This window comes from Lepisma saccharinum, chromosome 6 (assembly GCF_977018435.1).
Source record: "Lepisma saccharinum chromosome 6, izLepSacc3.1, whole genome shotgun sequence".
Taxonomy (NCBI): domain Eukaryota; kingdom Metazoa; phylum Arthropoda; class Insecta; order Zygentoma; family Lepismatidae; genus Lepisma; species Lepisma saccharinum.
This window is the reverse complement of record NC_139234.1, coordinates 87775630-87789197: the sequence shown is the minus strand read 5'-3', so window position 1 is coordinate 87789197 and position 13568 is coordinate 87775630. Positions and strand designations below refer to the sequence as shown.

At 37.4% G+C, this 13568-nt stretch overlaps 1 protein-coding gene across 1 annotated transcript in view; it reads left to right on the top strand.

The window, feature by feature from the left end:
- The window catches only part of RpS9 (ribosomal protein S9), a 34625-nt gene extending 23643 nt beyond the window's left edge, over positions 1 to 10982 (top strand). Inside the window, exons 3-4 of the mRNA XM_083124223.1 lie at positions 6170 to 6356; positions 10747 to 10982. Of these exons, the coding sequence (XP_082980349.1) occupies positions 6170 to 6356; positions 10747 to 10921 (362 nt within the window). The 3' untranslated portion in view covers positions 10922 to 10982. The remainder of the gene's footprint in view (positions 1 to 6169; positions 6357 to 10746) is intronic.
- The last annotated feature ends 2586 nt before the right edge of the window (positions 10983 to 13568 follow it).

The following is a 13568-nucleotide window of genomic DNA, read 5'->3' as shown; positions in this document are numbered from 1 at the left end:
GAATCTTAGATAAGGGGACAGTTCTCGTGTAGCATTGAAGGTTACAATAATGCCGATGCACCCAACAAATTTAAATCAATCAATCATTCATTCTTTGACTGCATGTAATCGCCGATCCCTAATTTTGAAAACATAATAGAAGTTGTTTGTAATTTTGGAAATTTGGTCTGTCACTGGACTCCTTAATTACCATCCCCTGCCCAAACGTACATATACCTGTATATTATCTAGTATTTCTAAGTTCCATGGCAAGGAAACCTTCTGGCTTCCACATATTTTCATGTGAAAGCTTCCTTTGTGAGCAATGCCTTGTGAATATATTGTCTTATTATTGCCAAATCGGCCTTGAAAGGAACTACCAGTGAACGGTATCTATTTGTGTGTAACAAGCCTGCCTCTTAATGGTTGACAATTCACTCAGTACCAAAGGAGTTTAAAGCTTGAACCGATGTAATTTGAGCCATGCCTTCCTTCTTCGGTCATGGAATGTGCCACACTCCCAAACTACCTGAACTTGTCTGGCTGGTGTTTAAGTGTTGTCTCCAGGACCCATTGATTTGAGTCTGGGTGAGCTGCGGGGACAAGACCAAAAAAAAATCCTACCAGCCGTCCCAGTAATTGGAAACGGGTCTCCTGTCTGGCAGTCAGACACCCTACCGACTAGACCACTGTGGCTCTCCCGGCTCGCCTGGTAAAACTTTTTAATCCAGACCCGAACTTCTGCATTGTTGCTTCGAAGGCACCCCTGTTAAACATTGCTTGATTCTATTGTCTTGTACAAAGATTATTTTCTATCCAAGTAAAATACAGTGACACCTCGATGTTTTCAAGGGACCAAGCTGCAAGAACTTAAAATGCGGAAAAATGTAAAATAGAGGTAAATTTTAAAACGTTTTAGTATGTCGGGACCATGAAGATTGAATGTACAATGCGTGAAAATGGGGGTTTCACTGCATACAGTGGTTTTCACTGTCGAGATGGCCATGTAGTGGTGGCTAGTGTGCTGGGCAGTAAGAGAGCAACTGCTGGGTAAGTGAAACCACTAGCTATGTAATGAAATAAGATCCCAACAAATAAAATGAGCATGTACCTTGTTATTAGAGGTGTTGGAAATGTCCTCCTGCATCCACACATTTGCAGCAACTTCACTAACATGTATCAGTTCCTCTTCCGAAATTGCTTCAATTTCTCCTGATATTTTCTCTCGATTCTTCTAATGCATGGCTTCAGGTTTTAAAGCTTGGAGCTTGCCACACAGACTTCAAGGAAATGTTTTTCTTGTGCAAGTCACCAGAGGAATTATTGAGGAGGATATTCTAATTGTGCTCAGTCATCTTTCTCCTCAGTAAGCACTTGCAGTTTCACATTGACAAGGTGAACCTACAGTAGTCTGTTTTAAATTTTTCAGCCTACTGTAAAGGCTTAAAGTATGGGAAAACAGAAATTTGATCACATTATGTTCTATTGTTACCATGAGAATTGAATGTACAATGTAGGAAAGCATAAAATAAAAAATGTGTTCCCCTCTATATACACATGCACACAGTGAAATTCTTGATTTTTTAATCTTCCTGGAGGATAACAGTAACACTTACTGGTATGTCAACATTTAAAAAAATTTCAGTATCAAAGCACAGAAGAATGCATGTAATATTAATCAATGCCCCTGTGGTTTTCTCATATTGGTTATTTTATGTGAGATTGCTATGTAACAGATTGCTTTGTTTTAATTAAGAACAGACATGGAGGGACTTGAGAAAATGTTTGCAGGAAATTAGTGAGCTGCATTGTTAACGCATATTAACAAGAAGCAAAATGGGAAGTGGTGTAAGGAGTGTTATAATAAGTTTTTTTTTTTGACAAATCAATTGAAGTCTTAAACTGGCACTGATCGAAGCTATGGTGATTAAATTTGTTTCTGTAGTCTCAGAGCCTATATCAGTACTCCTCATTTGGTCACTAAGCCCCGCGACAGGTTAAGTTTGCAGCAGGTTTTATGTATCAATCCACAGTTGAGCGGCACTCAGCATCCTCGTGCCAGTCTCACCTTAACCGCTGAGCTGTTCATATCACAGACAGTGAGAAAATCCGCAGTATTGCAGCGGAACTATTTTCTGCGCGCACGTTTGGATCTATATATGTAAAAAGTTGCTGCAAGGTTAACCTGTCGCGGGGCTTAGTATAATTTTTTTCTGTTATATTGGTATTACCCAATGGGGAAACAATAATTTGTGGTAATCTCAAATACTAGGACCATCTCACAGATATAAAATTTTCTGCTTGCAGCTGAAAGGCTCCTAATTTCCTTAATACTGTATATGAGCAGCTCGGGAGTAATACTTCATAACCCACACTCCGTTCCAAATTGAATTAACATTGGATGCAGTTGATGCCACTTGAAAAAAAAACATTTTAAAACCCGGTGGGTTTTTCATTAACTTTATTTCAATGATTTCTGAAATTTAGGAATGTCAGAGGTGTGTATACTAATGAAGATTGCATTTTAGATTCTTAAAATGTGATCACGACTGTCATTATAACTCTAGATTAATTTTGCTATCTAAAATACACAACACTTCAGTCGGTAACGCATCTGACTACCATGCTAAAGATCCTGGGTTCGATCCCCGGCCGGTTGAATCCGGGAACTTTTTTCTAACATTGGTAGCGGCCCCAGCGCTTACCCAGCATCGAATAACATGGGTACCTGGGGGAAACCCTGGGGGGTAAAGGTGGTCAGGGGCATGATGCTGATCACATCACCCCCACTCACGACCGGATCAAGAAAGTGTGGGGCGTTACCCCCACACCCCCTATACGCCTTCATGGCGTGGTGCTAAGCACAGGGGAGCACTTTACCTTTTTTTTACTTTTAATATTGAAATAAGTAGAACGAGATATCAGAGCTCAGTACACAAATACAAACGTTTAATATTTATTAAGAAATTAGATAGTCCTATATTAAGCTGTAGATTCTGCAGGTATTTCATAATGCTTGTGAGTGACTGAAGATAATAGTACACACCTGCAATTCATCTCTTGATGCTTCTGACAAAAGTAGTAATGTATTATTTGTAATTATGTAATTTGTAAATGTAATTATTGCAACATCTGCCAATATCAATTCAAACATACAAACTTGCTATCCACTGAGGTAACCAGGAAATCGTAAGAGAATGAAGGTTAAAAAATTAACATTACAAGGGTTAGCACTTTGTTGCAGTCTGCTACAAGGTGTACAACTTTGCTTCCGCCGTTTTTCCCCAAAAATATGAGGCTGGAATGAAAAACGTTGCTTACCCAGGCATTATTCAAAGTATTGTCCATCACTGGCCACTACTTTCTCCCATCTTTCGGGCAGCGTACGAATGCCGCGTCTAAAAAATTGTTTATCTTTGGAGGCGATCCACGAATCGATCCACTTTTTGACTTCTTCATAAGATCGGAAGTGTTGGTCAGCCAGTTCATGAGCCATTGATCTAAACAGGTGATAATCAGGGGGAGCGATGTCTGGAGAATAAGGCGGGTGGGGTAGGACGTCCCATCTTAATGTTTCCAAGTACGTTTTCACCACTTTGGCAACGTGGGGTCGTGCGTTGTCATGCTGAATCATACCCATGGCTTTCAGACGTTTTGAAATGGCTTGCTGTGTCAGTCCCAATGATCGTGCCAATTCTTCTTGAGTTTGACGCGAGTCTTCACTCAGCAATGTCTCCAATTCTACCTCTTCGAAAACTTTGTCTTCCACCACTATGCCGGTCTTCGACGTTCAAGTCACCGTTCTTGAAGCGTTGAAACCACTCACGACAGGTTCTCTCACTTATAGCGTCCTCACAATACGTAGTGGAGAGCATTCGATGAGCCTCAGCTGCAGATTTCTTCATATTGAAACAAAAAAGTAGAACCTCAGTAGCCGGTCAAGGTCAGAAGCACATGGGATAATCTGGGTAACCCATAAGCCACAATGCAATGGACAAACTGTCACCAGAGTTTTTGTGGGTTATCAAGTTTTTCTCCCGAGCTGCTCATAACAGTGGAACCCAGATTTTACATTTTCCTGGGATGGTTCCAATATGAAGAAAATTTTAATTTATGTTTTCCTACATTTTATGTTCGATTGCTTCCCTGAAGAATGTAAAATTGAGGTTCTACTGTAGTGGCTGTAATGTGTAATACTTTGAAAGAATTTGAGAGTATCTAGATATACAGGGTGCTGCAACTCAACCTGACTGTTTTTAATTACGAGTAAAAAAAGTGTTTCATGCAGTGAAGTCAGTTTTATACATGCTGCACTACATCTTGAAGAATTTAAGGAAAATAGCATGAGTGGCAGTTTCTTGACGAGGACAGTTCATTTTTTTTGAAAAGCACACACCTGAGAGTTGCAGCAACAGAATCTGACTGCTTTTAAATCAGTAACTACATTCAGCTGTTCTTTTTCTCAAAGCATGTAACAGTGGTCGGCACAACACTTGTCTTTTTGTGGTTGAGAGAATTTTCTTTCCGAGTGTGCTGTGGCAACATTGCGTGCCTTCCGTCGACACTTTTAACATTTGCCGTAATCTACATGTTCCCAGTCTGTATATAATTTTAGTCTGGGTAAGATCTTAAAGGAGACTGCATCAGGAATGAAAAGAACACCTGTTGGACATTGTAAGTTTTTCACTCCCAATAACATTGAATGAGTTTGTCTGTTTTGAGAAGTCATTAAGAAAATTAACTGTCCTAGTCAAGAAACTGCATGAAACTTCCACTCATTCTATTTTCATAAAATGCTTTGAGATGTAGTACAACATGTATTAATTGGCTTCGTTGCATGGAATAATCTTGTTTTTGTTTGTAATAAAAAGCCAGTATGTTCAGTTGCCACACCTTGTATTTTTCGAATCTGCCCATATCAAGGGACAGTGATAGTTGCACCCTTTACACAAGAAAGATCATTATATTCAATCATGCTGTTTTCATAGCACATTTTTGAACAATTAGTTTTAAGCATTTATGACAGCCATCATTGTTTTCCGGGTTCGATACCTGGTGGAGCACATTGCACAATCGTTCGGGTCCCACTTTAAACTGCATGTCCAGTCCAAATTAGCCTTACTGTGCTTAAAGTGGACTTAAGGGCATGCGATAGTCTCCCAAGCTCTCCCATCCGTGGCAGTGTGTCAACTTAGCTATCTTGGAGCCAGATGTGCTTGTTTCGTGCACTCGTTCAGCTGTGAACTGGAACAACCACCCCCCGTGCCCCACTATGCTGCCATCACTTGTTCCGCCCCCCTGCCCACAGACCAATTTTTGTCATACATTTTGCATGTGACGTGATATTGTTCTATTGGCTGCATTGCCCCACTCCCTCATATCTCTTCAGCTACTTCTTTATAGCACAGTGTTTGACGAGAAATTGACATATAGTTATCAGGGAATTCTTTATTTTCGATTTAACCCAACCATCTGTGGGTTATTGAGATGGGCGATGCTGCCAGATTTAGATGTTGAAAACTAAGAATAAATTGTCACCAATTTAGAGTTAACAATAAGAGCAGTGCCCCCTCCCCTTTGACAACTAACATTACCCTAGGAGGCACTTATCCAGCCTTTGTAAATCTAGCTCCGTGAAAGTCAGTTTTAACTCCCATTTAAGGTGAAATTGAGTTATTTTATCCGCATGTTAAGTGGATTCCCTATGGGATTCCAAAAATTCTTATCATATTTTTCAAACATCGTGTCCAGCTTAATAATCAACATAAGAAAATGCTTCCACTTGCAATATATAGAGAGATTGATACTCTTGGATACACCCAGGTTTTTTTTAGTAGCACTGCCAATTTTGGAGATATTGAAATAAATGCACAAATAACTGTATCTCCTCTTAAAACACCAACTCAATCAATACCATCATTGTTTCCTTTCAAGATTTTTATGTAGGTTGCTAGTTCTGTGCTGTATGTAAGTTTTGTTCTAATGAATGTTAATACATTGGCACCCTGTGCATAGCACCTATACGCCTTCATGGCATGGTGCTATGCACAGGGGAGCACTTTACCTTTTTATCACCTCTTGTCTGAGTAAGTATGCCGATAATGTAACATTACAATTCTGATAGTGGAATGGAGGCATGTGGTACTTTGTGTTTCACTGAGAGTGAGTGGTATGCCTGTTTGTATTGCAGGAAATGCCCTCCTACGCAGATTGGTCCGAATTGGTGTGTTGGATGAAAACAGGATGAAGCTTGATTACGTGTTGGGATTGAAGATTGAAGATTTCTTGGAACGCAGGCTTCAGACCCAGGTCTTCAAGCTGGGCTTGGCAAAGTCCATTCACCATGCTCGTGTTCTCATTAGGCAGAGGCACATAAGGTAAGTTTGGTACCAACTCATAAAGGTGTTATTTTTTGTAGAAATTTAAATGTTAGTAACTTTTAGTGATTCAATTTAAATTCAATTTTTTGCAAATAGATATATTTGCAGGTTCTCCTTATTGCTTTAGCCCCTTATGTTGATAAGACACTGGATATTAACTGTCTTGGGTATTCCAGACTCCACTAATACATTACATAATTTATCACTAGAGGCACATATTTTTGGCAAATAAAGAAGCAAAATTTTGGTAGAAAAACTGTCAATTTCTTGTTCAAAAGCAGTAAATAAAATGAAATTTCGCTGTTTTAGCGGTGAAATAGCACCATATAAAATGACATTTTGTTTTTAAAAAAGTGAATATAATCCTAAATTTGATTTAAAAACTGCACTATTACACAATAATCATATCCCTTCTAATAGCACATTAAATCATTAAGTTTATTCCTGTATAAAGGAGTCCATTTTAGCTTCTCAAACATTTACAGCAGAATTAATCAATTTTCTGTGAATTGCATAACTCGCAGGATGCTTCAGACTTCAGAAAGTGTCGCGTGGGTATATAAACAGTAAATTTCGTGTTTAAAAGTTACTTCGCATTTTGCAGTTAGTTTCGTGACAAAACAGGGTAGAAAAATGCACCTCACACTTTTCAGAAACATTAAAAATTAACATTAGAATATGTAATTTCATATTTTGTATTAGTCTAAAACTAAATATGGATGCCTCTATTGATCACTATTAACCTAATCATTTGCTTTTTAAAATGCAATTACATAATAGGGCTAGTTGCCTGTCCTCCACAGTGAAGAGGAATGGATTAGGTAAGATGAAATACTGCAAGCCTTTTATGAATAATACACAAATTTATAAACAAACTGATTTTATGTGAAAATATAAATGGCATATTGTACATGGCAGTTTTATTTTTGCCAGGTTAATGCTGGTCCCAGATCTTAGATATCTTGCAGGCCACTTGTGTGGGAGTGGGTGATACCACTGCCACTCAACGTCTGTACATTTTACTTTGATGTAGCCCAAGCTAAGATTTCTTGCAGGCCACTTGTGTGGGGGTGGGTGACACCACCGCCACTCAACGTCTGTACATTTTACTTTGATGTAGCCCAAGCTGGTGATAATCACCCACAGTGAGCTTCCTGAATGTAATTATTGTCACAAGTGGTAAGTTCTGCTGTATTGTAGAGAAAAAGAAGTTGTGCAGGGCTGAACAGATACAATAGGGATGATCTTAATTTTTACTGATACTTAAACATTTAGCAGTTGAAGTTGTTTGCAACAGTTATAAATGTTAATAGGTGGTAGGTATTGACCAATGTATTTACAAATCTTGTATATTGCCATTTGAAGTACGTCCAGAAGAGGGGTGGTTTGCATGCATCCCTCCCTGGAAAATTAATGTTCACTTAAAAATATATATTTCACACAAATGGTTATGGTTACCAGAAAACATATTTACCCTTCATCGGACTTATGGGATACATATCCCACCATCTCGTGGCAACAATAAAGGAATTACAAAGCAATACATCTATTTTTACTATTGAAATTCTGAAAGTTGTTTCCATTCATTGGCAACACTGCTGCTCTTATAAATTAAAATTTTTCCACCAGATGTTTCAGCCTATTTTCGTCAAGGCTTTGCATTGTTGTAGGAATGTACCACTGCCACATGTATTTTTTTCATTCATTTTTGTCTATTTTGTGGGCCACAGGGCCGTTTGCTATATCATTCATTAGGAGCCACAATGCATAAATTTTACCTCCACTGAAAGTCCAGTCTTCAAGAAAGGAAAAAAAAACAACACAAATGTGATCAACTCTCTTCGTGAATTAGTTCTTGAGTTGCAAGTTTGTAAAGCCTGTGCTTGAGAAGGTGCTGTCCATAGAGGGTTTACTGGTGTGCGAGGCTTCAGTCTGATAAAGGTTAATCACTAAATTGATTCATTCTACACTGTGTTGCATCCGGAGAAGTATCTGCTCAGCCCTGGCCATGCACAAGTGCATACATTTTTGTTTAGTAATAAATATTACTTTCTTGGTGTGTGTTCTCGTAATGTATGATCTGTTATTGTTGTCTTTCAATTTGAGATGTAAACTTTTTTGCTGGTGTGTGTGTTCTATATATTGACTGGTTCTACATTATTGGAAAGTTGTCTTATGCTGCTCTTGACAATAGAAACTGTATTGCCATCATCAATTTGGAACCCTGAAGAAAGTATCAGCCTGCTTACCCAGCTGGGAATGAGTTCTGACTGATCTGTATTGTTCCACCTAGCATCTCTAGAAGCTGGAACAGCTAGATATTTTTCAATTCTTTCCAGTGTTTGAACCAATTTCTGGATTCATCATTAATGAATCCCAGGAACAATGGTAAATAAAAAGCTTCTCATTCTGTATTTGAATGCTGCTTATAGCGCACAGTTCAGAAAGAGAGTACTGTTTGCCATGCAAGAATCATCAAATACTGTTGTGCTGGGGGAAGAACCATATCCAACTTTCAGTGCTGGGGGAAGAACCATATCCAACTTTCAGATCCTACTTTTTTTTGCATAGGGACTGGGGGAAATGTTGAATTTGTATGCTGGGGAAAATTGCACAAACTTTTAGTTAACTCAATATTTTGGGACACACATTGTACACTCCTGTTCAGATAAAGTGGCACATACTTTAACTACCCTTCTTTCTTTGTCATTACAGCCCTTTTAATATAGCTTAGCCTTCTCAACAATGCCGGTCCGTTCCTGTCTTATCTTGTGGTTTTCTCTCAATCTTCTTATCTCCCAGTGCTTTAGTGTGTCTCTCCCAGTAATCTATCCATCGCATACTGGTCACCCTCTTAGTCTTCGTTCAGGTTTTACGGAGGATACTTTCTTTACTACATCATTCATTGTAATAAGATGTCCTGACCAGCCCAATTTCATTGCCTTAATTTCAGCTATAGTATGAGATTTATATTAGTCCTTCAATTCACGATTTGTAAGGTGTTCTCCATCCTTCATCATATTTTGGTCCATATATTTTCCTAGTATTTTCTAGGGCTGAACCCATGCCAACATTTGCCGATTCCAACAGATACCGATACTTGTATAATTTCAGTTTAAAATAACAAAGGTTAGTAACAGAGTTACAAAACACATCACATTCTGTTAATGAAATCAAATATTCCCAAATTATTCTCATATAGCATTATATCACTTAAAATTTCCTGAGAAATTTTGGAAATATTGCAAACATTGTTAAAATGTTGCAGATACACCGAAAAAATCTGTGGATTAACATAAGTGTTCCTGCTTCATTTCATGATCCTCAATTTAATTACACAAGTCTTTGAGGGGAGAGAAAGTTGTTGCATGTAAAATAAAATTTATGTAGTGCATAGAGCGTACAACTTTCACAAGGAAGGAATGCAAAATAAATAAAAATGTAAACAGCATGATTTTCCGGAAATGTACACGCAATTCTTGTTAAAAGGAAGGGTGAACGAACCATTGAAAAGGAGAAATCTTGACAAATTAGTTTTCTCTTGGCCACTCTAGTCACTCAAAATCTTTGGTATCAGTGAAAAAAATTAAACAGATACTAGCAATCGGCTCAGCCCTAGTATTTTCCTTTCCCAAGTCATCAGCATGATCTATGTTCTCTTGAATTTTAAAGCCTAAAATATATCCATAAAGGCATGAAGACATTTGTTGCCTTCTGAAATTTTTTCTTTAATATAAAGTTCTACATTATTAAGTTGAGTTATTAAATGATCCCAGATATGCTTTTAACTGTCCCAATATTATAAAATGTGCCACTTTTTATGAACAGGAGTATACTGTGCTGTATCTTGACGTGGATGGTGGTAGAAATTCTACTAATTTTGAACGAAGGTGTAATCTATGCCCAAACAAATATTCCTTCATAGGCATATTAGTGGAAAAAGGTAAGTCTGAAATATTAAGTTGGTTTTGAGAAATAAGGTGGTGCATTTGCCACTTCGTCATTGGACATATACAGTGGAGCGAGCCCCAATTTCTTTGGTTGTACATTCATCACCATTCTTGTCACAATTATGATTCCAGAAAAATATCAAAACTTCACTGAATGTACCCCTCATCTTTCATAGGCTCTGAGGGCTTTCTTTATATGTGGATTTCATGTAAATTGTGTCTAAGAGTGTGTGTGTATGTGGATGGAAGAGGACAGTGCATGTAATGGAATTGTACCAAATGGCTCCATTAACTTGAAATTAGGGGCTATCATTGTTTCATATTTTTACAAACACCTGCCACTCCTTATTTAATGAGGCATTATACTCTGATCATGCTCAAATTTTCATTTGTATGACAAGAATATGAATTGATGTTGTTTTTTTTTTTGTTTTCAGAGTCCGAAAGCAAGTTGTAAACGTTCCCAGCTTTAGCGTACGACTGGACTCTCAGAAGCACATTGACTTCTCCCTGAAGTCTCCATTTGGCGGTGGCCGCCCAGGCCGAGTGAAGAGGAGGAACATGAGGAAGGCTCAGGGCGGAGGAGGTGGTGGTGAAGAAGAGGAGGATTAATCTGTTCACTTGAATGGACTGTAAAATACAAAAGATCATAATAAATAAATTTCACATGTGATTTTTTGTGTTATGCCCATGCAATAGTTTTGACTACTATATTTTACCTTGTCCCACCTAACTGTAGAGCAGGGCTGCACGTAGTAGCAGAGGAGGAGCAGGGAAATAGTGGAGAAAGTGCAGTGTTGCCAACTGTATGGTGGCTTATGTACTGTCCAGAAATTAGTACATATGCTAAATGAATGGCTTGTCAAAATTTGCTCTTGTTGTCTTATCCATAGTATTTCCTTAAGAAATTCTTAAACAAAGCGTACGGACCTGGAGACAAAAATGTGGTCAGTTTGCCACGTGCGTACGAACTCATTAGAAAGTAATTTAAAATTGATACTTTGCAAGTTTTTTTTTTTAAGTATGATTTAACACTTTCCGGTCAGGAATCTGATGTGATGGAGCAGAGTAAAACACCCGTTCCAGTCGCCAGTCTGCTAGGATACGATTGCTGTATTTCAGTTCCGAAAATTGGAAACTTTTATGAATCCAAATCCAATTTATACATATTTATAGATGCTCTGAGGCAGGTGTTTCACAGTTTAGAGCTTTTATTTTTATCAAGTATGGAAAATAAAGCTGTGTGGAAAATAAAGCAATTCTCTCAATAGGTTTACTTTGTTAGTGTCCTTTGCAGAACAATCTATCTGACAGACGGAAGTTTATATAAAGATAAGATATCTTGCAGTTGATTAGGTAAATTTGAGTTTGAAATTCTTATACAATTAACAATTTTCTTGTACTTTAGTATATCCAACATTTGTTTGTAGATATATTTCAAGTCGTAACTAACCCCATATGCTAATGAAATTATAGGTGATTATCAATGTGGATTTAAACGTAACAGATCAACTACAGATCAAATTTTTCACAGACAGACACTTGAAAAAAAGTGGGAACATAATGAAAATGTCCATCAGCTATTCATTGATTTCAAAAAAGCATATGATTCGGTCAAAAGAGAAATTATATAATATATTAGAGTTTGGAATACCTAAGAAGCTTGTTAGTATGATAAAAATATGCACCAGTGAAACCGAAAGTAAAATTCGTGTGGGTATTAATAAATCTGACAAATGTACAATTCATGATGGGTTAAAACAAGGAGATGCATTCTCTCCATTGCTCTTTTATTTTGCCTTAGAATATGCTGTTAGGAAGGTAAAAGAAACTAAAGGAGGACTAAAATTAAATGGTGTGACTCAGTTGTTAGCATATGCAGATGATGTGAATACAAATAAGAATAATGCTAAAATAATTTTCAAAACTGCTAAAGAGAGAGGTTTGGAAGTTAATAAAGAGAAAACTAAATATATACTTACAGGCCGAAACCAAGTGTTAGGTAATAATCAAAATTAATTATTGATAACTCGTTTGAACCAGTTTCCAAATTCAAATACTTAGGAGTAATATTAACAAATGAAAATTATATTAAAGAGGAAATAAAAAGTAGGCTTAATTCAGAAATGCGTTACTTCTCTCTTCATAAACTTTTGTCTTCTCGTTTAATATCTAAGAAACTAAAAGTTAAAATATACAAAACAATAATTTTGCCTGTAGTATTATACTTGGTCCCTCACATTGAAAGAGGAACATAAATTGAGAGTATTTGAAAATAAGATCCTTAGGAAAATCTTTGGACCTAAAAGGGATGAAGAGACAGGTGAATGGCGAAGGTTACATAATTTAGAACTACATAATTTGTATTCATGTCCAGATATTATTAGAATAATTAGATCAAGAAGACTTAGGTGGGCAGGCCATGTGTCACGAATGGGAGAGGAAAGATGAGTTTACAGGATTCTTGTTGGGAAACCTGATGGTAAGAGACCTGTAGGAAGGCCAAGACGAAGATGGAGGGACAACGTTGAGATGGACCTAAGGGAAATCGGTAGGGATGGAAAAGAGTATATAGATCTTGCTCAAGATAGGGAAAGATGGAAGGTCTGTGTTGCTGCAGCAATGAACCTTCGGGTTTAAGAAGGCTAGAGAGTTAGTTAAGTATGTGAAATGGCAAATGTAAACGCCGCACCATAAATTAAATATTTTAAATATATGTATATACTGTACCGATTAATTGAATTGAATTTTTGGATACATTGGAATCGCAAGGACCCTTTATATTGCCAATATGCTGTGTGTTTGGTGGTAAGGTTGAGATGTGATAATACATAAGGTTGAACTAGAGAACCTCTTGTAGCCTTAAAAACTGGGAATTATACTTGAATTTTATCATGCTCCTAGAGTGGCCACCCTGGTTTGGAAGTGCAGTCCATAGACTCGTAACTTGCATGATTTCTCTATTCAACTGAAACACGTATTCAGTACTATTTTTTAAATTCCTCCCGGATTCCAGACACCAGGCTAAAATGTAAGACATGTCCAGGAAAAACTGGACATCTGGTGACCCTACATAAAATATTAATTTGGGATGTCTAAAGTTGATATGGTAAGTGTGTGACCTAATTTTATTAGTTCATACCCTTATTTACTTCCAACTAAAATTCATGTACTAACCATGTTCATGGCAATTGTATGTTTATGTTAAAATCCCTTGATTCCCCACTTGCACTTTCATCATACCACATATGAAATTAGA